Source organism: Salvelinus fontinalis, chromosome 15 (genome assembly GCF_029448725.1).
Source record: "Salvelinus fontinalis isolate EN_2023a chromosome 15, ASM2944872v1, whole genome shotgun sequence".
Lineage (NCBI taxonomy): Eukaryota > Metazoa > Chordata > Actinopteri > Salmoniformes > Salmonidae > Salvelinus > Salvelinus fontinalis.
In genome coordinates this window covers 36,844,885-36,868,777 of record NC_074679.1, presented here as the reverse complement: position 1 = coordinate 36,868,777, position 23,893 = coordinate 36,844,885, and the positions used below count along the sequence as shown (strand labels likewise).

General features: G+C 42.2%; 2 protein-coding genes across 3 annotated transcripts in view; both read right to left on the bottom strand.

Annotated features, from left to right (window-relative positions):
- Positions 1 to 9,474, bottom strand: part of sptbn5 (spectrin, beta, non-erythrocytic 5) — a 61,784-nt gene extending 52,310 nt beyond the window's left edge. Inside the window, exons 1-4 of one of the 2 annotated variants that reach the window (XM_055863618.1) lie at positions 9,397 to 9,474; positions 6,596 to 6,737; positions 1,576 to 1,743; positions 1,055 to 1,171 (exon numbers count right to left, since the gene is read on the bottom strand). In XM_055863618.1, the coding sequence (XP_055719593.1) occupies positions 1,055 to 1,171; positions 1,576 to 1,743; positions 6,596 to 6,709 (399 nt within the window). In that variant the 5' untranslated portion in view covers positions 6,710 to 6,737; positions 9,397 to 9,474. Of the gene's footprint in view, positions 1 to 1,054; positions 1,172 to 1,575; positions 1,744 to 6,595; positions 7,022 to 9,396 lie in introns of those variants that run through there. The other variant, XM_055863617.1, reaches the window with a different exon arrangement.
- A 4,660-nt stretch (positions 9,475 to 14,134) lies between these two features.
- The window catches only part of ehd4 (EH-domain containing 4), a 29,623-nt gene continuing 19,864 nt past the window's right edge, over positions 14,135 to 23,893 (bottom strand). The window contains exons 4-6 of the mRNA XM_055863616.1: positions 17,786 to 18,198; positions 16,668 to 16,832; positions 14,135 to 15,598 (exon numbers count right to left, since the gene is read on the bottom strand). Of these exons, the coding sequence (XP_055719591.1) occupies positions 15,041 to 15,598; positions 16,668 to 16,832; positions 17,786 to 18,198 (1,136 nt within the window). The 3' untranslated portion in view covers positions 14,135 to 15,040. The remainder of the gene's footprint in view (positions 15,599 to 16,667; positions 16,833 to 17,785; positions 18,199 to 23,893) is intronic.

Genomic DNA, 23,893 nt, shown 5'->3' with positions numbered 1-23,893 from the left:
CTCTGGAAGCAACGTCAGCATAACAACTGTTCACCGAGAGCTTCATGAAATGGGTTTCCATGGCCTAGCAGCCCCACACAAGCCTTAGATCACCATGTGCAATGTCATGCATCAGCTGGAGTGGTGTTAAGCTCGCCTCCATTGGACTCTGGAGCAGTGGAAACACGTTCTCTGGAGTGATGAATCACGCTTCATTTTAAATTTTTACATTTTACGTCATTTAGCAGACGCTCTTGTCCAGAGCGACTTACAGTAGTAGTGAGTGCATACATTTTTTTTTTATACTCGTCCCCCGTGGGAATCGAACCCACAACCGTGGCGCTGCAAGTGCCATGCTCTACCAACTGAGCTACACGGGACTACGGATCTGGTAGTCCGATGGATGAATCTGGGTTTGGCAGATGCCAGGAGACCGCTACCTGCCCCAATGCATAGTGCCAGCTGTAAAGTTTGGTGGAGGAATAATGGTCTGGGGCTGTTTTTCATGGTTTGGGCTAGGCCCCTTAGTTCCAGTGAAGGGAAATCTAAACGCTACATCATACAATTACATTCTAGAAAATTCTGTGCTTCCAACTTTGCAGCAACAGTTTGGGGAAGGCCCTTTACTGTTTCAGCATGACAATGCCCCCGTGCACAAAGCGAGGTTGAAACATAAATGGTTTGTCGAGATCAGTGTGGAAGAACTTGACTGGCCTGCACAGAGCCCTGACCTCAACTCCATGGAACACCTTTGGGATGAATTGGAAAGCCGACTTCGAGCCAGGCCTAATCACCAAACATCAGTGCCCGACCTCACTAATGCTCTTGTGGCTGAATGGAAGCAGGTCCCCGCAGCAATGGTTCCAACATCTAGTGGGAAGCCTTCCCAGAAGAGTAGAGTCTGTTATATTAGCAAAGGGGGGACCAACTCCATATTAATTCCCAGGACTTGGAATGAGATGTTCGACGAGCAGGTGTCCACATACTTTTGGTCATGTAGTGTATTATAGAAATGTAATTATTCTGGCCAGAGACTCCAAGTCTGTTCTACTCTTTAAAATTATATGGGAAATACCTCATCGAGATTGATGGCTCCGATCTGGAAGCGTAGGATGATGATCCACAGCAGGCCCAAGATCAGGGTCCGATCTCCATCCACAACGTTCTCAGGGCCAATCAGATCCACACGAATCTGAAAGGTCAGCAGGTACTGGTTGATAACTACTCAGGAGAAATCCAAATGTACAGTCGTAAAAGGCGTACAAGAGTACATCAAACAAATATGGCTATCGACTAGTCTAGATGGAATGATCCAATTTTTGTTTGATACTGCAAAATAAAAGTATGTATACTTGTTCATGTGAACCACTGTCAGAGGCAAAACAATACCCCAAACAACTCAGAAACAACCACAGAACTGTAAAACCAAAAAAATGTCTTACCCCATAACACTTCACATGAAACGTAGGCCTGTTTCCCTAAAAATGAACCTCAAGATCCTTGCAGAATTAGTTATCATGCGAAGTGTCCTGGGGTAAGATATTTTGGGGGATTTCTAAATCCTTCAGTTCACTAAACTCTGTATTGTGAATGTACCTTAGTCTTGAGGAAGTTTATACCGATGCTGTTGTTCTCCAGGCAGTGGACCCGTAGGGTGCGTCGGCTGGGGGTGGGCAGCTTCTCCCTGGAGATTAACTCTAACAGACGGACAAGGGGGACCCCTGTCTTCAGCTCTGTGTACACATCACTAAGGGACAGCTTCTCCTGGAGAGGGACAGACAACATGTGTGTAAATGGGGGGGTTGTCAAACTCTGATGAACGTCTATTAAAAAAAAACATTGGTGTGAGGTCCATTAAATTGTTGTATTCTGTATGTACAGTACCAGTCAAAAGTTTGGACACAAATCAAATCTTATTTGTCACATGCGCTGAATACAACAGGTGTAGGTAGACCTTACAGGGAAATGCTTACTTACAAGCCCTTAACCAACAATGCAGTTTTAAGAAAAATACGTAAGAAAATAAATAACTAAAGAGCAGCAGTAAAATAATAATAGCGAGGCTACTGTATATACAGGGTGTACCGGTACAGAGTCAACGTGCAGGGGCACCGGTTAGTCGAGGTAATTGAGGTAATATGTACATGTAGGTAGAGTTATTAGAGTGACTATGCATAGATAATAACAGAGAGTAGCAGCAGTGTAAAGTGGGGGGGGGGGGGGGGTATGACAATTTTTACGGCCTTCCTCCGACACCTACTCATTCAAGGGTTTTTCTATTTTAACTTTTATTTTTACTATTTTCCACTTTTATACTATTTTCTACATTGTAGAATAACAGTGAAGACATCAACACTATGAAATAACACATATGGAATAATTTAGCAACCAATAAAGTGTTATACAAAATATATTTTAGATTCTTCAAAGTAGCCACCCTTTGCCTTGATGACAGCTTTGCACACTCTTGGCATTCCCTCAACCAGCTTCACCTGGAATGCTTTTCCAACAGCCTTGAAGGAATTCCCACATATGCTGAGTATTTGTTGGCTGCTTTTCCACTCTGCGTTCCAACTCATCCCAAACCATATTAATTGGGTTGAGGTCCAGTGATTGTGGAAGCCAGGTCATCTGATGCAGAACTCCATTACTCTCCTTCTTGGTCAAATAGCCCTTACACAGCCTGGAGGTGTGTTGGGCCATTGTCCTGTTGAAAAACAAATGATAGTGGGAAGCCCAAACCAGATGGGATGGCGTATTGCTGCAGAATGCTGTGGTAGCCATGCTGGTTAAGTGTGCCTTGCATTCTAAAAAAAACACTGACAGTGTCACCAGCAGAGCACCCCCACACCATCACACCTCCTCCTCCATGCTTCACGTTGGGAACCACACATGCAGAGATCAGTCATTCACCTATTCTGCAACTCACAAAGACACGGCGGTTGGTACCAAAAATCTCAAATTTGGACTCATCAGACCAAAAGACAGATCTTCACTGGTCTAATTTCCATTGCTTGTGTTTCTTGGCCCAAGAAAGTCTCTTCTTATTATTGGTGTCCTTTAGTAGTGGTTTCTTTGCAGCAATTCGACCATGAAGGCCTGATTCACTCAGTCTCCTCTGAACAGTTGATGTTGAGATGTGTCTGTTACTTGAACTCCATGAAGTATTTATTTTATGCTGCAATTTCTGAGGCTGGTAACTCTAATGAAGTTATCCTCTGCAGCAGAGGTAACTCTGGGTCTTTCCTGTGGCGGTCCTCATGAGAGCCAGTTTCATCTTAGCGCTTTATGGTTTTTATAACTGCACTTTTCCAGATTGACTGACCTTCATTTCTTAAAAGTAATGATGGACTGTCGTTTCCCTTTGCTTATTTGAGCTGCTCTTGCCATAATATGGACTTGGTCTTTTACCAAATAATACAACATTTCCTGCTATTGTAGTAGTAGTTTCAGTTGGAAGCATAGCATGATAGAAGATTTGTAACATGATTTGTAACATGATAGAAGATGTACTGACATAGGTGATGAACAAACACTTCCTGTTTAACAGAACACCCTTATGACCCGTGTTACGAAACTTGTCATGAGACTGCACCTCTGTGACATCACCTGATCACCCAGCTAACACGGCTAGTTAGAGTAGAGGAAAGCGCTAAACCTGCTCATCTCTTTCTTGGATATATGATTAGTGGATGTGATGAAACATTTTATTCACAGATTGTGCAAGTCAGGAAGGAAACTATGATCAACTCGTCATCACCTTCACTTCTGCAAAAATCCAATTCACTTTCTCATACATACTGGGGTGTCTATTTTCAGTGACCTGTGTAAATTTGAGACATTGGGTTAGGAGGTGCAGGAAACGTTAGCTTGGCTCCAGCCCAGTCAGCCAGCTGCAGCCAGGGCTATGAGGCTTTGCTCTGACATTGGGGCCTGTTAGTTAGGCCTGCTGCCACTGTGCGCCATTAAAGTGTAACTCAGACAAGCACCCTTCCCTTCCCTCCCTCCCCCCAACCTCCTCTTCTCTCCTTCCCACCCTTTCCTGCACCTATCCTCTTCGACCAGTGTGACAGCCACTCCCTAATCCAGACGCCAGGGAAATCATGTCTCAGAACAGATTGCTTTACCTCCTGACAGCCACACCTGGGTTCAAATACTATTCTAATTCATTTCAAATACATTCTGTGCTTGGTTGAGCTTGCCTGGCTTAATGGACCAATACATTAGTCCTAAAACGGCAAAACCCAGGCAGGCAAGAACAATTGCTCAAAGTATTTGAAAGATTTCAAATAGTATTTGAACTCCGGTCTGCTGACTGCCTCTCGTCTCTCCTAGAGGTGTAATTATGGGAGCGCCTAAGTATGCCTGGTCTGCCCTGGTCTTTCTGGATCCACGGTGGTGGAAGGCTGGGAGGGGTACCAGGCCAGGGCTCATCCATTACATCATTACACTGGTTATTATGCATCACTGTTACAGTATGCACGCCTGCTGGCTCAGGTCTTCATGGATTTTTACAGTACAGCATAGAGCACTTTAGCCTGATCCCAGATCTGTTTGTGCTTTATAGCCAACTCCTCTTTTTGTTATATAAGAAACAATGTGTTGAAAATCCCAAATGGTTTGCATCGTTAACTTACAACCAGCAAACCTGGTTTCAAAAAACAGATAAACACCTCATGGCACAATGCCTCTCCCCTATTTGACCCATTAGATTGTTTGTATGCATTGATATGTAGGCCACGTGTGCCTTTTTAAAAATGTATGATGTTCTGTCCTTGAGCTGTTCTTGTCTAATGATGTTCTGTATTATGTTTCATGTTTCATTTGGACCCCAGGAGGAGTAGCTGCTGCTTTTGCAATAGCTAATGGAGATCCTAATAAAATACCAAAAATACCTATGGCCATGTCATGTACTGTAAATACAGATTCCGGTTGACTTGGTGTGTTTGTGATCCGGTTTTCTTTGTAGTCACAAGCTCTGAATAGAACAGGTGTAGACCTTACAGTGAAATGCTTACGTATGGGTAATTCCAGAAAAGTGGTGTCCAGTCAAAGGCTTATATATAGGCCTCTGCCTGCCATGCAACATTTCCACTACCGTGATATGCAACGCAAATGTTACTTATGGGCTGATTTTGACAGAACACTCAGTGGGAGAGAGACAGAGAGAGGAGGAGGAAAGGGAAGGGGAAGCATTTCAAATACATGTGGTGAACGATGCATCTGACTCACATGGTGTGGGTGTGAACAACCGTAATATGCCCATGCAGGAAAAAGAGGGACACAAAAGAAATTACAGTGCCCATAGTCTGACCAATTATGTTACCTTCAGTTCCTCGAAGAGATCTGACGTGATTTTATCTGAATAACAATGTTGTTTTACCCTAGAAATGGAACATTAAACAAAGCTAATGCTATAAAAATAGTTTATTTCCTTCCTGTGTGTCTGGCTGGTGCAATATTTATACCAGATCTTGGATTCTCTCTGTCTCTCCCCATCCCTCCCTCCCTGCCATAGATGATAAAGTGAGGTTACATATTAACCAAGCATCAGCACTGTTACCTGTCTAGAGTCCATAAAGCATGATGGTCCCCTCAGCTAGTTCAATCCTCAGTTTTGGCCCTACATTTCCTCTAACTGATCTGAGATAAGAAGCCATAGCCCTACCCATCTAAATTGCCCGTGAGGGGATGAATAAAGGTGTATTGAATTGAATAACTTGAGTTCTTGCCAATTACATTCAATTTTGCACCATCAGGCTCACATTGAGTACATCTCAGAGGAATGGATAGAATGTAGTGTAGCAAAATGGAACAAATTTCACAGTTTAATCTTAATCTAATTTTGGATTCATCAAATATTGCTGGCACTGATCTACCACAGATCTATTTCCTTATTACATTGCTATTAGCCAATATTACCTCAGAGCCAACAGCTGATTAGTGTCTGTGAAATAATTATGATTTTTTTCAAGCTTCAACATGTTGTTCTAGCTTTCACAGATAGTGGCTAATCAGACACTGAGGTCTCCTTTATGATAAAAGACTGCAGAGAGAGTGCAGAATACCTGCAGTATGCCGCAAATACTGCATCGAAAATTCCACATCTTTTCCTACAGTAATTTTGCAGTTTAACTGCAGTACACTGAGGTTATTCTGCAATTACAGCCTTTAAAATACCAGAGTCGACTGCAGTTAGTGCACTTTTACTGCAGTTTAAAAACGAATATTTCTTTGTAAGGGCTAACTCGGAGGTCAGCCAGCTGCTAAGGATAGGTTATCAGGGACACTTGTAAAGTGTGGTCTTTGGTCTTTTTCAAGTTGAACCTTTTGACCAGCACCAAGAGTATGTGATTAGTGGATGACATTACTTTTAGACACCTGATAAGCATGGTACTTAAAAGGCATGACAGTTAAAAAGCTGATATGCATGAAGAACAATGACTGAGCAAAACATTTACCCCAAAACAATTACAAAAGGTGTTTTCCACAAAAGCGGCAGGACTTGGCACTGAGTCAGGCCGTTGTTTAAACCCTAAACAGTGAGGGAGAAGCAGTGCGTGTTGACACCCACTATAGCCTCAGAGGGCCATTTGCTTTCATCCATTCCTCTTACCCCGTTCTTGGTGAAGACACTGTTCATCCATTTGGTGTAGGTCTTCTTCTGGACAGCCATACGCTGCTCCTGAAGCACCTGGATACGGCCTGTCTCGAACTCCTCCCCGTCCATCCTGATGGTTATATGTATATATATTCACCTGTAGGGAGAGAGCAATATCAACCTCACTACCATTACTTGTCAAATCAGCCTACAGTACACTGCTCAATGCAAAGTTTTGAGTATTTGTTCTAATCTCCATATTTTGTGTCACTTCAAAACAAACTATTTGTTGGTTGGAACACTAAACACTACTCGCAATTGCTGTAAGGTAGTCTGTTTGCAATCAGCCTAAATAGCAACGTCTATGTCCGGTGGCTGAACAAGATTTTCCCGATTCCCATGAAATAGTTTTCTGTCTTTGGACTGTATCAATACGGTGAATCTGAAGAAATTATCACAGTTAGTCCAACCTAACCCTGCTGATCATATAGTTTTATACCTCCTCATTTCTTTTACTGGCCCATTCAACAGGACTGTAAAAATTCTTGGCTTTATAGATAATATCATCCAGATCATGCCATGCTCTTTGTATCCACAGGGCAATGCCAGCTCATCCTGGACTGGGAACTGTGTTTGAAGTCTGCTATTTCCAACATATCTACAGTTGAAGTCGTAAAATTACATACACTTTAGGTTGGAGTCATTAAAACTTGTTTTTCAACCACTCCACAAAATTCTTGTTAACAAAGTATAGTTTTGGCAAGTCGGTTAGGACATCTACTTTGTGCATGACAAGTAATTTTCCCAACAATTATTTACAGATTATTTCACTTGGAGGTGTACGAGTGGATGTATTTCAAGGCCTACCTTCAAACTCAGTGCCTCTTTGCTTGACATCATGGGAAAATCAAAAGAAATCAGCCAAGACCTCGGAAAAAAATTGTGGACCTCCACAAGTCTGGTTCATCATTGGGAGCAATTTCCAAATGACTGAAGGTACCACGTTCATCTGTACGAACAATAGTACGCAAGTATAAACACCATGGGACCACGCAGCCGTCATACCACTCAGGAAGGAGATGCGTTCTGTCTCCTAGAGATGAATGTACTTTGTTGCGAAAAGTGCAAATTAATCCCAGAACAACAGCAAAGGACCTTGTGAAGATGCTGGAGGAAACAGGTACAAAAATATCTATATCCACAGTAAAACAAGTCCTATATCGACATAACCTGAAAGGCCGCTCAGCAAGGAAGAAGCCACTGCTCCAAAACCGTCATAAAAAAGCCAGACTACGGTTTGCAACTGCACATGGGGACAAACATCGTACTTTTTGGAGAAATGTCCTCTGGTCTGATGAAACAAAAATGGACCTGTTTGGGCATAATGACCATCTTTATGTTTGGAGGATAAAGGGGAATGCTCGCAAGCTGAAGAACACCATCCCAACCGTGAAGCACGGGGGTGGCAGCATCATGTTGTGGGGGTGCTTTGCTGCAGGAGGGACTGGTGCACTTCACAAAATAGTGAATCCATGAGCATGGAAAATTATGTGGATATATTGAAGCAACATCTCAAGACATCAGTCAGGAAGTTAAAGCTTGGTCGCAAATGGGTCTTCCAAATGGACAATGACCCCAAGCATACTTCCAAAGTTGTGGCAAAATGGCTTAAGGACAACAAAGTCAAGGTATTGGAGTGGCCATCACAAAGGCCTGACCTCAATCCTATAGAAAATCTGTGAGCAGAACTGAAAAAGTGTGTGCGAGCAAGGAGGCCTACAAACCTGACTCAGTTACACCATCTCTGTCAGGAGGAATGTGCCAAAATTCACCTAACTTATTGTGGGAAGGTTGTGGAAGGCTACCCAAATTGTTTGACCCAAGTTAAACAATTTAAAGGCAATGCTACCAAATACTAATTGAGTGTATGTAAACTTCTGACCTACTGGGAATGTGATGAAAGAAATAAAAGCTGAAATAAATCTCTACTATTATTCTGACATTTCACATTCTTAAAATAAAGTGGTGATCCTAACTGATCTAAGACAGAGACAGACACAATTTTTACTAGGATTAAATGTCAGGAATGGTGAAAAATGGAGTTTAAATGTATTTGCCTAAGGTGTATGTAAACTTCCGACTTCAACTGTACTTTTTGGACTAAGATAAACTAAATCCATAATTTTATGTAGTAGGTTTTAGCTGGTGCTTACTTATACTTTACAGTAACAATACAGGCTATTATTCCCACATACATTCAAACTGGACACTATACCGGAGAAACCTTTCCTTCTCTCCGTCCTCTGAGATAAAAACATTTCAGTGTTTAAACTGTCTCAACTCAACATTGGAATCCTTCATCTGAGCCAAGTCATGTGTCAGGCGTTTTAATTTTAAAAAAAAGAAACCTTACTCAGTAACTAGCTAAGACACTGGTGTCTGGTCATACTAAACTACTGTAGCTACAACAACGAGCAGTATCTCATAAAAGATATGTTGAACATGCAAGGTTAAAAACAACATACATACTGTGAAGTACACAGGACGTACTAAATATTGGCATGATAAGACGTTATGTATCACACAGTATCAATACTGTAGCAGTATTATGCGGCCTTGTTTTGGAAAAGAAAGCTTTTGTAAGGTAAACTACCGTGTTTATCATGAACCTGTTGTCAACACATACAGTACATACAGTATAACAAGCATTATCTCTTGAATAATGTAAATAAATCACGGAAGACAAATCTGGAGATACACAGTAAACATAGGAGATACACAGCCCATAGGAGGAAAGATATGGCTTCTTCGCTTACCTTCCTTCTAAAGTATCCTTATCAATTGAGATTGTGATGCACAATGTGAATAAATCTCAGAGACTCTCATGTACCTATCTCGCAGATTTTAGGGTGGGGGGGGGGGGTCCTTCTCCTGTCCAGTAATGCAGAAGTGGACTTTGAAACCATTGGAGTAAGGGATTGACAGCATGAACACATGACTCACCTGACTGCATGGGAGGCAAAGGGCTAGCCTTATAGGGCAATTTGGCAGACAGAGTAATATGCTGAATAGCCAACTTACATTGCAGAAAGGGGCGTGAGAAGGAAGTAGATGTGGATTCTGATTTGATCTAAAGCATAGTCGGGGCAGGATTACCGACAGCGCTTTTGGGGGATTTTACTCATGGCCCCCCAGGTAGCATAAAAACATGTAATAATCCATGGCATTGTAGAATTGCAGGAAATTAGCTTTAAAACTGCAACATTTTGTCTCAAGCTCCTGGCAAAATGTGTAGAATAACAGGAAGTTTAGCAGGTTTCCCAAAAATAATAATTCTGGATGGGGGGCCCCTGGTAGTTGGGACAACATGTCCCTGATTGTGCGGGACAATCCTGCATTTTGACCCTTGTCCTGAAATCCAACAACCAGGTCCCGCATTGTAACAACAAATTCAAACACCACTAATTTAGAAAAAAAGTTGATTTGTCCCGTATTTCAGTCAAACATTTGAACCAGTCTCTCCAATCGTTGTTGAGATCTTATATTCTGCACAGTGGAAGACGAGACGTAGGCCAATGTCATAGGCCTATCGGTCAAACAATCATATTTCTCAAATCCTTTCGGGCTAAGTTCCAGCTAAACTTGGAGAGGACAGTTAGGCCAAACAACTTACAAAAATGGTGCTTCTGATGAAGAGCTTCAAAAATAAATAGCCGTATTAGACTGAAAGATAAGGTCATTTAAACTAATTTGTGAGGCTCTCCATCCATGCTCATTCCACATATTTGCTCCAACTTCACTCAACCCGTTTTAGAAGTTTCCTTTCCTAATGGTTTCACATTCCCTGAGACCAACCAGAAATGTTTCCTTGGCCAAATATTCACAGATTTCCATAAAAACAACCACACATGGGCTCTCTCGTTTCTGGATTATCAAATTTTGCATGAGGCAAAATAGTAGCCTAGGCTGGGTGTCCTTCAATTTCTGGTTAAAGTTAGATCAAATCTGAATCAATGTCTTGGAAGATCAAATAATGATTCATTAGTATTCAACATAATCAAATATAATAGCATAGTATAACATTACTGCTACACCAAATACACCACCTCATTCCTTGAGATTTTTGGATTGGTTTGCTGAATATTCCCACAAAATATTAATGCAGCCAAAACTCAACACGTACCACTAGGCAGAACGTGCTTTGATTTTAACAAAACACAGGAAGGCTATATATACACACTGTCGTGGCAAAAAGTTGAGAATGACACAAATATTAATTTTCACAAAGTCTGCTGCCTCAGTTTGTATGATGGCAACTTGCATATACTTCAGAATGTTATGAAGAGGGATCTCTTTGCCATGCAAATGAACTGAATCCCCCAAAAACATTTCCACTGCATTTCAGCCCTGCCACAAAAGGACCTGGTGACATCATGTCAGTGATTCTCTCGTTAACACAGGTGTGAGTGTTGACGAGGACAAGGCTGGAGATCCCTCTGTCATGCTGATTGAGTTCGAATAACAGACTGGAGGCTTCAAAAGGAGGGTGGTGCTTGGAATCATTGTTCTTCCTCTGTCAGCCATGGTTACCTGCAAGGAAATATATGCCGTCATCATTGCTTTGCACAAAAAGGGCTTCACAGACAAGGATATTGCTGCCAGTAAGATTGCACCTAAATCAACCATTTATTGGATCATCAAGAACTTCAAGGAGAGTGGTTCAATTGTTGTGAAGAAGGCTTCAGGGGGCCCAAGAAAGTCCAGCAAGCGCCAGGACCGTCTCCTAAAGTTGATTCAGCTGCGGGATCGGGGCACCACCAGTACAGAGTTTGCTCAGGAATGGCAGCAGGCAGGTGTGAGTGCATCTGCACGCACAGTGAGGCAAAGACTTTTGGAGGATGGCCTGGTGTCAAGAAGGGCATCAAAGAAGCCACTTCTCTCAAGGAAAAACATCAGGGACAGACTGATATTCTGCAAAAGGTACAGGGATTGGACTGCTGAGGACTGGGGCAAAGTAATTTTCTCTGATGAATTCCCTTTCCGATTGTTTGGGGCATCCGCAAAAAAGCTTGTCCGGAGAAGACAAGGTGAGCGCTACCATCAGTCCTGTGTCATGCCAACAGTAAAGCATCCTGAGACCATTCATGTGTGGGGTTGTTTCTCAGCTAAGGGAGTGGGCTCACTCACAATTTTGTCTAAGAACACAGCCATGAATAAATAATGGTACCAACACATCCTCCGAGTGCAGCTTCTCCCAACCATCCAGGAACAGTTTGGTGACAAACAATGCCTTTTCCAGCATGATGGAGCACCTTGCCATTAAGCAGAAGTGATAACTAAGCGGCTCGGGGAACAAAACATAGACATTTTGGGTCCATGGCCAGGAAACTCCCCAGACCTTAATCCCATTGAGAACTTGTGGTCAATCCTCAAGAGGCGGGTGGACAAACAAAAACCCACAAATCCTGACAAACTCCAAGCATTGATTATGCAAGAATGGGCTGACATCAGTCAGGATATGGCCCAGAAGTTAATTGATAGCATGCCAGGGCGGATTGCAGAGGTCTTGAAAAAGAAGGGCCAACACTGCAAATATTGACTTTTTGCATCAACTTCGTGTAATTGTCAATAAAAGCCTTTGACACTTATGAAATGCTTGTAATTATACTTCAGTATTCCATAGTAACATCTGACAAAAAAATCTAAAGACACTGAAGCAGCAAACTTTGTGGAAATTAATATTTGTGTCATTCTCAAAACTTTTGGCCACGACTGTACACTGAGCAAAAATATAAATGTAACATGCAAAACATTGAATGATTTTACTGAGTTACAGTTCCTATAGGGAAATCAGTCAATTGAAATAAATTCATTAGGCCTTAATCTATGGATTTCACATGACTGGGATTACCTTAAAAAAAGTAAGGGGTGTGGATCAGAAAACCAGTCAGAATATTGTATGGCCACCATTTGCCTCATGCAGCGCGATATCTCCTTTGCAAAGAGTTTCAGGCTGATGATTGTGGCCTGTGGAATGTGGTCCCACTCCTTTTCAAATGGTTGTGCGAAGTTGCTGTGTATTGGCGGAAACTGGAACACTGCAGTCGTACACGTTGATCCGGAGCATCCCTAACATGCTCAACGGGTGAAATGTCTTGTGAGAATGCAGGCCAGGGAAGAACTGGGACACTCAGCTTCCAGGAATTGTGTACAGATCCTTGCGACAAGGGGCCGTGCATTATCATGCTGAAACATGAGGTGATGGAGGCAGATAAATGGCACGACAATGGGCCTCAAGATCTCATCACGGTATCGCTGTGCATTAAAATTTCCATCGATAAAAAATTAAATGTGTTAGTTGTCCATAGCTTATGCCTGCCCATACCATAACCCCACTTTGTTCACAACGTTGACATCAGCAACCCGCTCGCCAACACGACACCATACACGTGGTCTGTCGTTGTGAGGTCGGTTGGACGTACTGCCAAATTCCCAACATTGGAGGCGGCTTTTGGTAAAGAAATTAACTTTCAATTCTCTGGTAACAGTTCTGGTGGACATTCCTGCAGTCAGCATGCCAATTGCGTGCTCTCTCAAAACTTGGGACATCTGTGGCATAGTGTTGAGTGACAAGTCTCCACATTTTAGAGTGGCCTTTTATTGTCCCCAGTGTTATGATCATGCTGTTTAATCAGCTTCTTAATATGCCACACCTGTTAGGTGGATGGTTTATCTTGACAAAGGCGAAATCAAAATGTTTCAGATGGGTTTCAGTGCATCACGTGTGGTTTGACAGAAACCCATATGATATAGTTTCCTGTATATTCATAACTCACCTCCCTTTCCAGCTAATTTGGACATTTTTAGTGAGCCAAAAATAAATCATTAGAATGAGTAAATCACTAGAATGCGCAACACATTTTTACAACACAAGCAAAAAGAGCCTCCACCTCCCAAGAGAGGAAATGATACAATATTAATTGTTAGGTTTTTTTCACTGTAGACTCAATATTGACAGGCAGGAATTTACACTCAAGCACATCTCCCAAGAGCGACAGACAGTGTTGTATGCATGAGAGCTTAGGTTTACTATTTGGCCCCGCCCTGCAAACTATGTTCTGAAAACATTAATCCTGCCTCAGGACAGGTCTGTTTTGGGTGGTGTACAATGAACACATAGGTTAGTAGCTGAATAATACAGACATTTCTCCGATCATAAATACCTGGATAAAGTGAAATAAAACAGGATTTGCATAGAAGTTTTAAAGGGACAGCGCAACATTTTTTCTACTTCCAGAGAGAAGGAAGTTGAAGGTAGCAGGCAAGCTGTTTCTGTAGACTTCCAGTCATAGCACTAATCACTAGTTAACAAGGGCTCCAGAAACTACCTTCAAACTGCACACAGAGACATTCAAATTGTATCCATAAGTTCATCTGACTCTGGGTAAGTAGAAAAAAAGGGCTTAAATTGCCTAAATGTCAGACTATCGCTTTAAGGCTGAAGAGATGAACATGCATATCACTTAAACTATTTAAATAACAATGTTACAAAAACACATTTTAACTTTTTATTACATTTAAAATGTTTGAGTTTCTCTATATGCAGTCTACAAGCTGGCCAAGTAAGAAGACAGTGCACCATTTTTAACTTAACTATACAGACAAGAACTTATACAAAAGGCACAATCATAAGCTTGTTATGAGTATCAATGATGTGTCCTCAAGGAATCCACTCCTGTCATAAGCACACAAACATGGGACAAAATGTATTTTGTTACCCAAACTGTTTCTTTTGTTGCAAAAATACCGCCATTGCCTCAATGCTTGATTTTTCAAAATCAGACTGTGCTCTCTGAAAATAGATATCTCTTTCCGGTAGGTAAAATGGCCAAGCCACTTAAAAGAAGAGGAGATGCACTCTAACCCTTGTCAAGTCTATCACACCAACCTCTCCATGTGAAAACTTCCTCTGTATCTCACCCAAACAGCTTCCCAGGATGTATTTGTTCAATAATTAAATTCCGCATATTTTCTTCCTCTATATTTTGACTACAGACTAAACATATTTAAGACAATGGTGAAATTGTGTGGCAGAATGGTACTGTAGGCACTGTATGGTAAGCACCGTTCCTGGATACTTATATAACTAACCTTCACTAATGTTAACTAAAGTGCAGTGTCAATCTTTTAAATAAATCCTTCATTGATGAAAATAAAAGCTTTGGGTCAAAAAATAAGTTATTAATTCTAACTTTAGTAAGGTCACTGCTTGTTTTTGAGTCATATTTTTCCCCGCTTTATTTCCTGTTAAGACTGGATCACTGCCTATTTCCCAATATTCACACTACTTAGTATGCGTGGCCAAAACATCACATCATCCTACATACATAATGCATGAGTTTGGGCATTGGGACACAACAGAGTTGGAGTGTCCTCCGCTGGTGTTTCTTTGGCTCGTCCTTAGTCCGCGTCGTGGTTGTAGAGGTTGTCAGCGACCTCGTTCTTCCTGTGAGCGGGAGGCACCAGGTGCTGAGGTAGTTCGGTGGGCAGCTCGTACCCCTCCAGCTTCACCTTGATCAGATGCTGTGCCAGGGCAAACTCCTCGTCATCCAGCATGCCGTCTTTATCACAGTCCGCCAGCTTCCAGATCTTCCCCAGGACTGTGTTGGGCAGACGGGAGCTCATCATCTCCTTCTTGGCGTTGACTCCACTAATTTTCCCGTTGATGGGATTCAAGGAGTAGAAGATCTCGTCGTACTTGTGCTTGTCATGGCTCACGATCCAGTCGTCACAGTCAGACCCGGCGCTGATGCCCTCTCCGTAGCCCTGGCCAAAGGGCCCATCCTGGGAGCCCTCAAAGGCCCCGCCGCTCACCATGGCTGGTGGCGCCTTGCTCTCCTCGTCGCGGATCATGGTCATCAGGCCGGAGATCTTGTTGGCCAGCATCTTGTCCACAGACTCGACCAGCTTCATCTTCAGGGAGGGGAACTTGCTGAAGTCATAGTGCTGGAGCTGCTCCTGTATAAACAAAAGACACAAAGAACGTTCAAAGATCAATGTCATTTGTTGCGGCACAAAATCACACATTACAGGCTTCCTACATACAACCAATAAGTAGGGTGCAGGTAGGATCTTAAACCATACAAAGACTCTTGGCAATAGATATATTGACCCAGAGAGACTTGGGCAAAAGATCTGATCGGGCAAAAGACCAATTAGTGAGAAATGATGGGGAATTTGGCTGCCTGTGTCTAATGGACCCCAAAATAACAGGGTTAAGATTACGGTGGGATGACCAAAGGGTATGTTACGGTTACATTTCATTGTTTGACTGTTTCTGATTGACAGGTCTCTGAGGTGCTGTGTAGAACATTTTGTTAAGTAAAACTCCCATGACTAAAATGCAGAGGAATTTGAGACTATGGCGGGTGGTCCCTCTCCTCAACACACAATAACAGGACCGGGCATAACACTGCTCCTCGGGGATCCATACATACTAGAACATGCTCAATGTGGAGCATTCTCTGTAGACAATGTCTCATAACCAGCTGCAATGCTCTCACGTCCAAGTGTTGTGATGATTCTCTAGGTTCAACGAGTTGAGCTACTCCCTTCCAAATCCAAAGCCAGGCTCAGTCTACCTCCAAGGCCTAGCTCTCGCTCTTCTGTGTAGCTGACAGAAAACAGCTGCGTTCAGAGCTGGGGAGGTGCCAGGGGTGTGGCCGTCTCTCGCTTTCAACTGGATGGAAATGTCCGGCAATGATGACGTTCTGATTCATTGTTGATGATCTGCCCTTTTACTTGAATCTACACATACTGTCTCACACCTCCCTTGAGGTGTTCAAGATAACTAAACAGATTAAGGTGAAATATTTGACAAAACTCTGCATTTTCAGATGAGCCATTGAATTGCACCTAGATGATAACCTATAATACGTCCCAAATGGCACGCTATTCCCTTTATAGTGCACTACTTTTGACTAGGGCACAGATAGCGCTGGTCAAAAGTAGTGCACTATAAAGGAAATAAAGTGCCATTTGGGATACAACCACGTTCATTCTCTGGAGTCATGGTAACCCAGCTGACCTGCATCTTGACGACGTTGGGGAAGTCTCCAGCGGATATGTGGTGCTCTCTCTGCAGTATGGTGTAGATCTCAGGAAGTCTCATGATCAGTTCCTCTTTCTTCTTCTCCTTCCCAAACAACGACGGCATCTCTTTCTTCAGGTAGCTGATGATGTAAGCATGCACCTATGAGAGCGAGAGAGAGGTAACTTAATAGTATGTTTTAGCATGAACCACTTGTCTTTTGAATTCATTTGCAGATTTCAGCTTTCCACATATTCAAATAAGGTCCTATTACACTGTAGGTATGGGGCCATGCTGCTGTGGAGTAAACTTGGTCTACATCTGTGTGGTTCCCTTCCTTCTCCATGCTTGATATTTTCATCTGATTTCATAACGAGACTTGCCATAACGAGACTTGTGTGAACTGAAATTGTATGAGGGGAAATGATAAGGTGGGTTAAAAATAGAACACATCGGAAAGAAGCTGATTGCATTCATTCAGCAGGGTCCTTCAACCTCTCCAAGCATTGTTGGACCAGCAGGGTTATCAATGTGTTCCTTGTGTTCGCAAGTGCGACTCCACCTTTTAAGATATCCTTGCCAGGGGAACATTCACACCAGTGTTTACACTAACATGTCCTCAATAAAGGGAAGGAAGTTCGCTCCAGGGGACAAGGTAAGGTTATGCCTTTAGTTTCCATATGATGTTTATTCCTCTTGGAAGCAGGCAGGCATTGTGGGATGGACAAACAGACAGACAAACACAGACAAGGTTGGCGTAAACATGGCAGACAGACTGGCAGGGACAGGGTGGGAGAGTTTGAGAGGGTGGGTAAGCAGGGTCTTAGTTTTTGGTTAGGACGTCATACATTCCCCACTGACCAGGGAAAGGGGCAAACGAAACCGGCAGGGCCAACCTGGGGGTACAGAGTGCTTTACTACATCACATGGTCTCACACTCACACACTCTCAGCATAGAAGGAAGAAATACAGAGAGCTGCAGGATTCCTGTTTGTTTATTTAGATCCCCGTTAGCTTTTGCAGAAGCAGCTGATTGGGCAGGGCAGAAAGCACAGGATTTGGCAGGGCAGAGTGGGGAGAACAGTAACGGTAGAGTTACCGTAGCAGCTTATTACCTTAGCAAGTCGAGCCCGTTTGATGAGGTCATTGAGTTTGCGTAAGGCAGCATTCCGAGGCAGGCCCTGAATGTCCTTGAAGAGGTCTTGCGTCTCTGCCTCAAAGAGCCTACGGTTTTCCGTGTTCCGCAGGGGTTTGGCCCAGAACGAGCCCAGGTAGACCCTCACCACCTCGGGTGTGTTGATCACCTTCCCCAAGGACCACATCAGAGCTCCGTAGACCCTCATCAGCTGCTGGCTGTCCACCTGGTCAGCCTTGTTCAACACCACGCGGATCTTGTCGTCCTGGCCACGGAAGGCCTTGATGGCCTCAGAGAACTCGTCTGATATGTCTAGTTTGTGGGCGTCAAAGAGGAGGATGATGCGGTCCACCCGCTCCCCGAACCATCGCAGCACCTCTGAGAAATCATAGCCTGTTGAGTGAAAAAAAATAAAAAAAATACAACCATGAGGCTCAGCCAACATTGAAGCGGTATCACTCTTCGATAAACATCAATTATAACTGATATAGCTGTACTGCTATTGTTTAGTCTTTTGTCTGCAGAACACCTGATTTACAATCTATTGCAATCTGACGATTTCCTGCACTTCAAAAGATAGATGGAACACAAACAAATAATCAGACACAAATCCAACAAAAAGTCAGATTTTTATACATCCTCTAACTAAGATCTCTACAGTGGCCCAAGGGTGAAAGCACCATCTTAAAAGGGATAGTGCGAGATTTTGGCAATTAAGCTATTTTTCTACTTCTATGAGTCAGATGAACTCATAATTACCATTTGTATGTCTCTGCAGCTATGCTAGCTGTTCCGGTAGACTTCCAGTCATTGGGCTAAATGCTAGTTAGCATTTGCTCGTGAAACTACCTTCAAACTGGACACTGAGCCATACAAATAGTATCCACGAGCTAACCTGACTGGGTAAGTAGAAAGAGCGCACCATCTCTTTAAAGTCACCACTAATATTTATACAACAGCCAACCAGTGACTACACTCTGGGCCTCCTGAAATAGAATGAGGGTTGACATATGAATGACAGATATATCCTTTGTTTCTGTAGACAAAATAAACACTATTGGAGGTTCACACACTAGCCTACAGGTACAGGTAATACAAAATGTGCATGTGGCAGCTGTGGCACTCCTTTTCTAAATAAACCATGTCAGGATGTAATGAAAACGGGTCCACGAACACAGACACCTAGATCGTCTGACAGATTTCAGGAAGCGTATCATGTGCTGGCCCATTGACAAATATTGTAGACGGTCGCCAGTAAAAGTGTGCATACATGCATGTGCAAAGGACATTACAATCAAATGATTGCCTGGAAGACGAGGCATATTGTGATTTTCTTGAATGAGCAATAATCCTCTGAAATAATTGTGCTTCAATTTCAAAAGGAAAATGTAAAGTTGCCTTCGAGCAGCAATCGATTTCCCTTTAATGTTGCTAACACAAACACATGGCAGGGATTACAAGGCTATAAAAAATGAGAGCAGCCTAAAAAGGGCCAAGCCATTTAGGAGGAGTTCTGAGAGAGGATAGTGTGGGAACTGTCAACGCTGTAATGACGTGAGAGAGTACTCAGAGGACATCGGTATAGACAGACACTCATGAAACAAACTTAATCTGTATGACTAATTTCAATCAATTGGAACGTGGAAATATATCAATACCACTTCTTATTCTGATAACTACTCCGAGTTCAGCAAGTCCAGTAATCATGAATGACTTAATTTGGCCATGATGTTTTTGTCATATTCAAAAACGCCCACTCTGTGATTTTGAGGGATGGGCCTTTAAAAAATGTACAATATAATTCAACATGAAAACTACCGATGTCGTGATGCTATGATGAGTCATTGAAAGAATGTTTAAATGGCTAGAGCTTGAGGAATGCAACCTCAGCTGTACACAGAGAGCAACCAACAACAGATGTAGAAGAACGCCCATATCTCCATGGTATGTGTCCCAAATGGCACCCTATTCGCTACATAGTGCACTACTTTTGACCAGAGTTCTATGGGCCCTGGTCAAAAGTAGTGCACTACGTACAGTTGAAGTCAGAAGATAACATACATCTTAGCCAAATACATTTAAACTCAGTTTTTCACAATTCCAGACATTTAATCCTAGTAGAAATTCCCTGTCTTAGGTAAGTTATGATCCCCACTTTATTTTAAGAATGTGAAATGTCAGAATAATAGAGAGAATCATTTATTTCAGCTTTTATTTCTTTCATCACATTCCCAGAAGTTTACATACACTCAATTAGTATTTGGTAGCATTGCCTTTAAATTGTTTAACTTGGGTCAAACGTTTTGGGTAGCCTTCCACAAGCTTCCCACAATAAATTAGGTGAATTTTGACCCATTCCTCCTGACAGAGCTGGTGTAACTGAGGCAGGTTTGTAGGCATCCTTGCTCACACACGCATTTCAGTTCTGCCCACACATTTTCTATAGGATTGAGGTCAGGGCTTTGTGATGGCCACTCCAATACCTTGACTTTGTTGTCCTTAAGCCATTTTGCCACAATTTTGGAAGTATGCTTGGGGTTATTGTCCATTTGGAAGACCCATTTGCGACCAAGCTTTAACTTCCTGACTGATGTCTTGAGATGTTGCTTCAATATATCCACATAATTTCCATCCTCATGATGCCATCTATTTTGTGAAGTGCACCAGTCCCTCCTGCAGCAAAGCACCCCACAACATGATGCTGCCACCCCCGTGCTTCACGGTTGGGATGGTGTTCTTCGGCTTGTAAGCATCCCCCTTTTTCCTCCAAACATAACGATGGTCATTATGGCCAAACTGTTCTATTTTTGTTTCATCAGACCAGAGGACATTCCTCCAAAAAGTACGATGTTTGTCCCCATGTGCAGTTGCAAACCGTAGTCTGGCTTTTTTAATGGTGGTTTTGGAGCAGTGGCTTCTTCCTTGCTGAGCGGCCTTTCAGGTTATGTCGATATAGGACTTGTTTTACTGTGGATATAGATACTTTTGTACCTATTTCCTCCAGCATCTTCACAAGGTCTTTTGCTGTTGTTCTGGGATTAATTTGCACTTTTCGCACCAAAGTACATTCATCTCTAGGAGACAGAACATGTCTCCTTCCTGCGCGGTATGACGGCTGCGTGGTCCCATGGTGTTTATACTTGCGTACTATTGTTTGTACAGATGAACGTGGTACCTTCAGGCGTTTTGAAATTGCTACCAAGGATGAACCAGACTTGTGGAGGTCTACAATTGTTTTTCCTGAGGTCTTGGCTGATTTCTTTTCATTTTCCCATGATGTCAAGCAAAGAGGCACTGAGTTTGAAGGTAGGCCTTGAAATACATCCACAGGTACACCTCCAATTGACTCAAATGATGTCAATTAGCCTATCAGAAGCTTCTAAAGCCATGCCATCCTTTTCTGGAACTTTCCAAGCTGGTTAAAGGCACAGTCAACTTAGTGTATGTAAACTTCTGACCCACTGGAATTGTGATACAGTGAATTATAAGTGAAATAATCTGTCTGTAAACAATTGTTGGAAAAATGACTTGTGTCATGCACAAAGTAGATGTCCTAACCGACTTGCCAAAACTATAGTTTGTTAACAAAAAATGTGGGGAGTGGTTGAAAAACAAGTTTTAATGACTCCAACCTAAGTGTACGTAAACTTCTGACTTCAACTGTAGGTCTTTAAATCAATAGCCTAACTGTTAAATGTGCCTGGCTTTGTAAATCATCCATATACAATCCATTCGGAAAGTATTCAGACTCCTTCCCCTTTTCAACATTTTGTTGCATTATAGCCTTATTCTAAAATGGACAAAAAAAATGTTTTCCTTATCAATCTACACACAATACCAAAGTGAAAATCAATTTAATCAATTTTAGATAAGGCTGTAACTTAACAAAATGTGGAAAAAGTCAAGGGTTCTGTATTCCTTCCGAATGCACTGTATATCTTGTTATGACGTGGCCCTTTCTGGGTGTAGATCGTGGCTACCCCCCCACCCCCCACCCCCTTTCTCCTACACCCAGGTTCGGTTATCTCAGGTTATAAATTCCTGGCAGAGACTCTTTCCCCCTGGTCATGCAGAAAGAGAGAGCACAGAGAGAGAACAATGGACTTCACTTGAAGACACCTAAATCCCCAAAATGGGAGAATTAAACAATGTTTCTGCTTTTGAGAATGATCCGTGGACACTTAAGGGACAGTCATGTTGAGTGTGTTTCATTTGGTGATCTCATGAGGTACAGGAAACACACATATTGGTATCTCTTAAAGTGTACATTTCCCAGCTGTCAAGTTTACATCTAAATATTGTGAAAAGTATGTGACTAAACATTAAACTATTTGTGAAAAGATGTAATGTGATATTAACCTTCTAAATAAGAGTATGGATTTTCATAAAGATTAACTAGTCAGTGGCCACACCCCCGTGAGCCCAGACCCAGATTAGGCGTCGTGGACCGCCCTTTTCTACTGTTACATATAAAACCCAGTCGTGACCCAACTCAGTGTGAGCTGTGGTCATGAATAGTTAGGACTAAGCAAACCACAGCGTGAGCTGTGGTTGCAAATGGTTGAATTTCTGAGACCAAAACATGCCGGGTGACGCTGGTGTGTGAAGTGGTTTAAACTACAACAAGAGCAAACCATAGACATTAATTACTAGTCTGCAGCTAGAAATGACGTAAAGCGAGGACAAGACATATATTCTAGAGGCTGGCCGATTAATTAGGGCTGACTTCAAGTTTTCATAACAATCGGCAATTGCCATTTTTGGACGCCGATTATGGCCGATTACATTGCACTCCACGAGGAGACTGCGTGACAGGCTGACCACCTGTTACGCGAGTGCAGCAAGGAGCCAAGGTAAGCTGCTAGCTAGCATTAAACGTATCTAATAAAAAACAATCAATCAGTCTTAACATAATCACTAGTTAACTACACATGGTTGATGATATTACTAGTTTAACTACCTTGTCCTGCATTGCGAAGAAAATTAACAGGCACCGCATTGATTATCATCGAATCACAGCCTACTTCGCCAAACGGGTGATGATTTAACAAGCGCATTTGCGAAAAAAGCACTGTCGTTGCACCAATATACCTAACCATAAACATCAATGCCTTTCTTAAAATCAATACACAAGTATATTATTTCAAACCTGCATATTTAGTTCAAATAAATTCTTGTTAGCAGCCAATATTACCTAGGGAAATTGTGTCACTTCTCTTGCGTTCTGTGGAAGCAGAGTCAGGGTATATGCAGCAGTTTGGGCCGCCTGGCTCGTTGCGAACTGTGTGAAGCCCATTTCTTCCTAACAAAGACCATAATTAATTTGCCAGAATATTACATAATTATGACATAACATTGAAGGTTGTGCAATGTAACTGCAATATTTAGACTTATGGATGGCACCTGTTCGATAAAATACAGAACGGTTCCGTATCGCATTGAAAGTTTCCGGATTTGACCATATTAATGACCTAAGGCTCGTATTTCTGTGTGCTTATTATATTATAATTAAGTCTATGATTTGATATTTGAGCAGTCTGAGCAGTCTGACTGAGCGGTGATAGGCAGCAGCAGGCTCATAAGCATTCATTCCAACAGAACTTTCTTGCGTTTGCCAGCAGCTCTACGCAATGCTTGAAGCACAGCGCTGTTTATAACATCAAGCCTATCAACTCCCGAGATTAGGCTGGCAATACTATAGTGCCTATAAGAACATCCAAGACAAAGGTATATGAAATACAAATAGTATAGAGAGAAATAGTCCTATAATTCCTATAATAACCTCAACCTAAAACTTATTACCTGGGAATATTGAAGACTCATGTTAAAAGGAACCACAAGCTTTCATATGTTCTCATGTTCTGAGCAAGGAACTGAAACATTAGCTTTTTTACATGGGACATATCACTTTTACTTCCTTCTCCAACACTGTTTTTGCATTATTTAAACCAAATTTTACATGTTTCATTATTTATTTGACACTAAACTGGTTTTTATTTATGTATTATATTAATTTAAAATAAGTGTTCATTCAGTATTGTTGGAATTGTCTTTATTACACACACACAAAAATCGGCCAATTAAATCG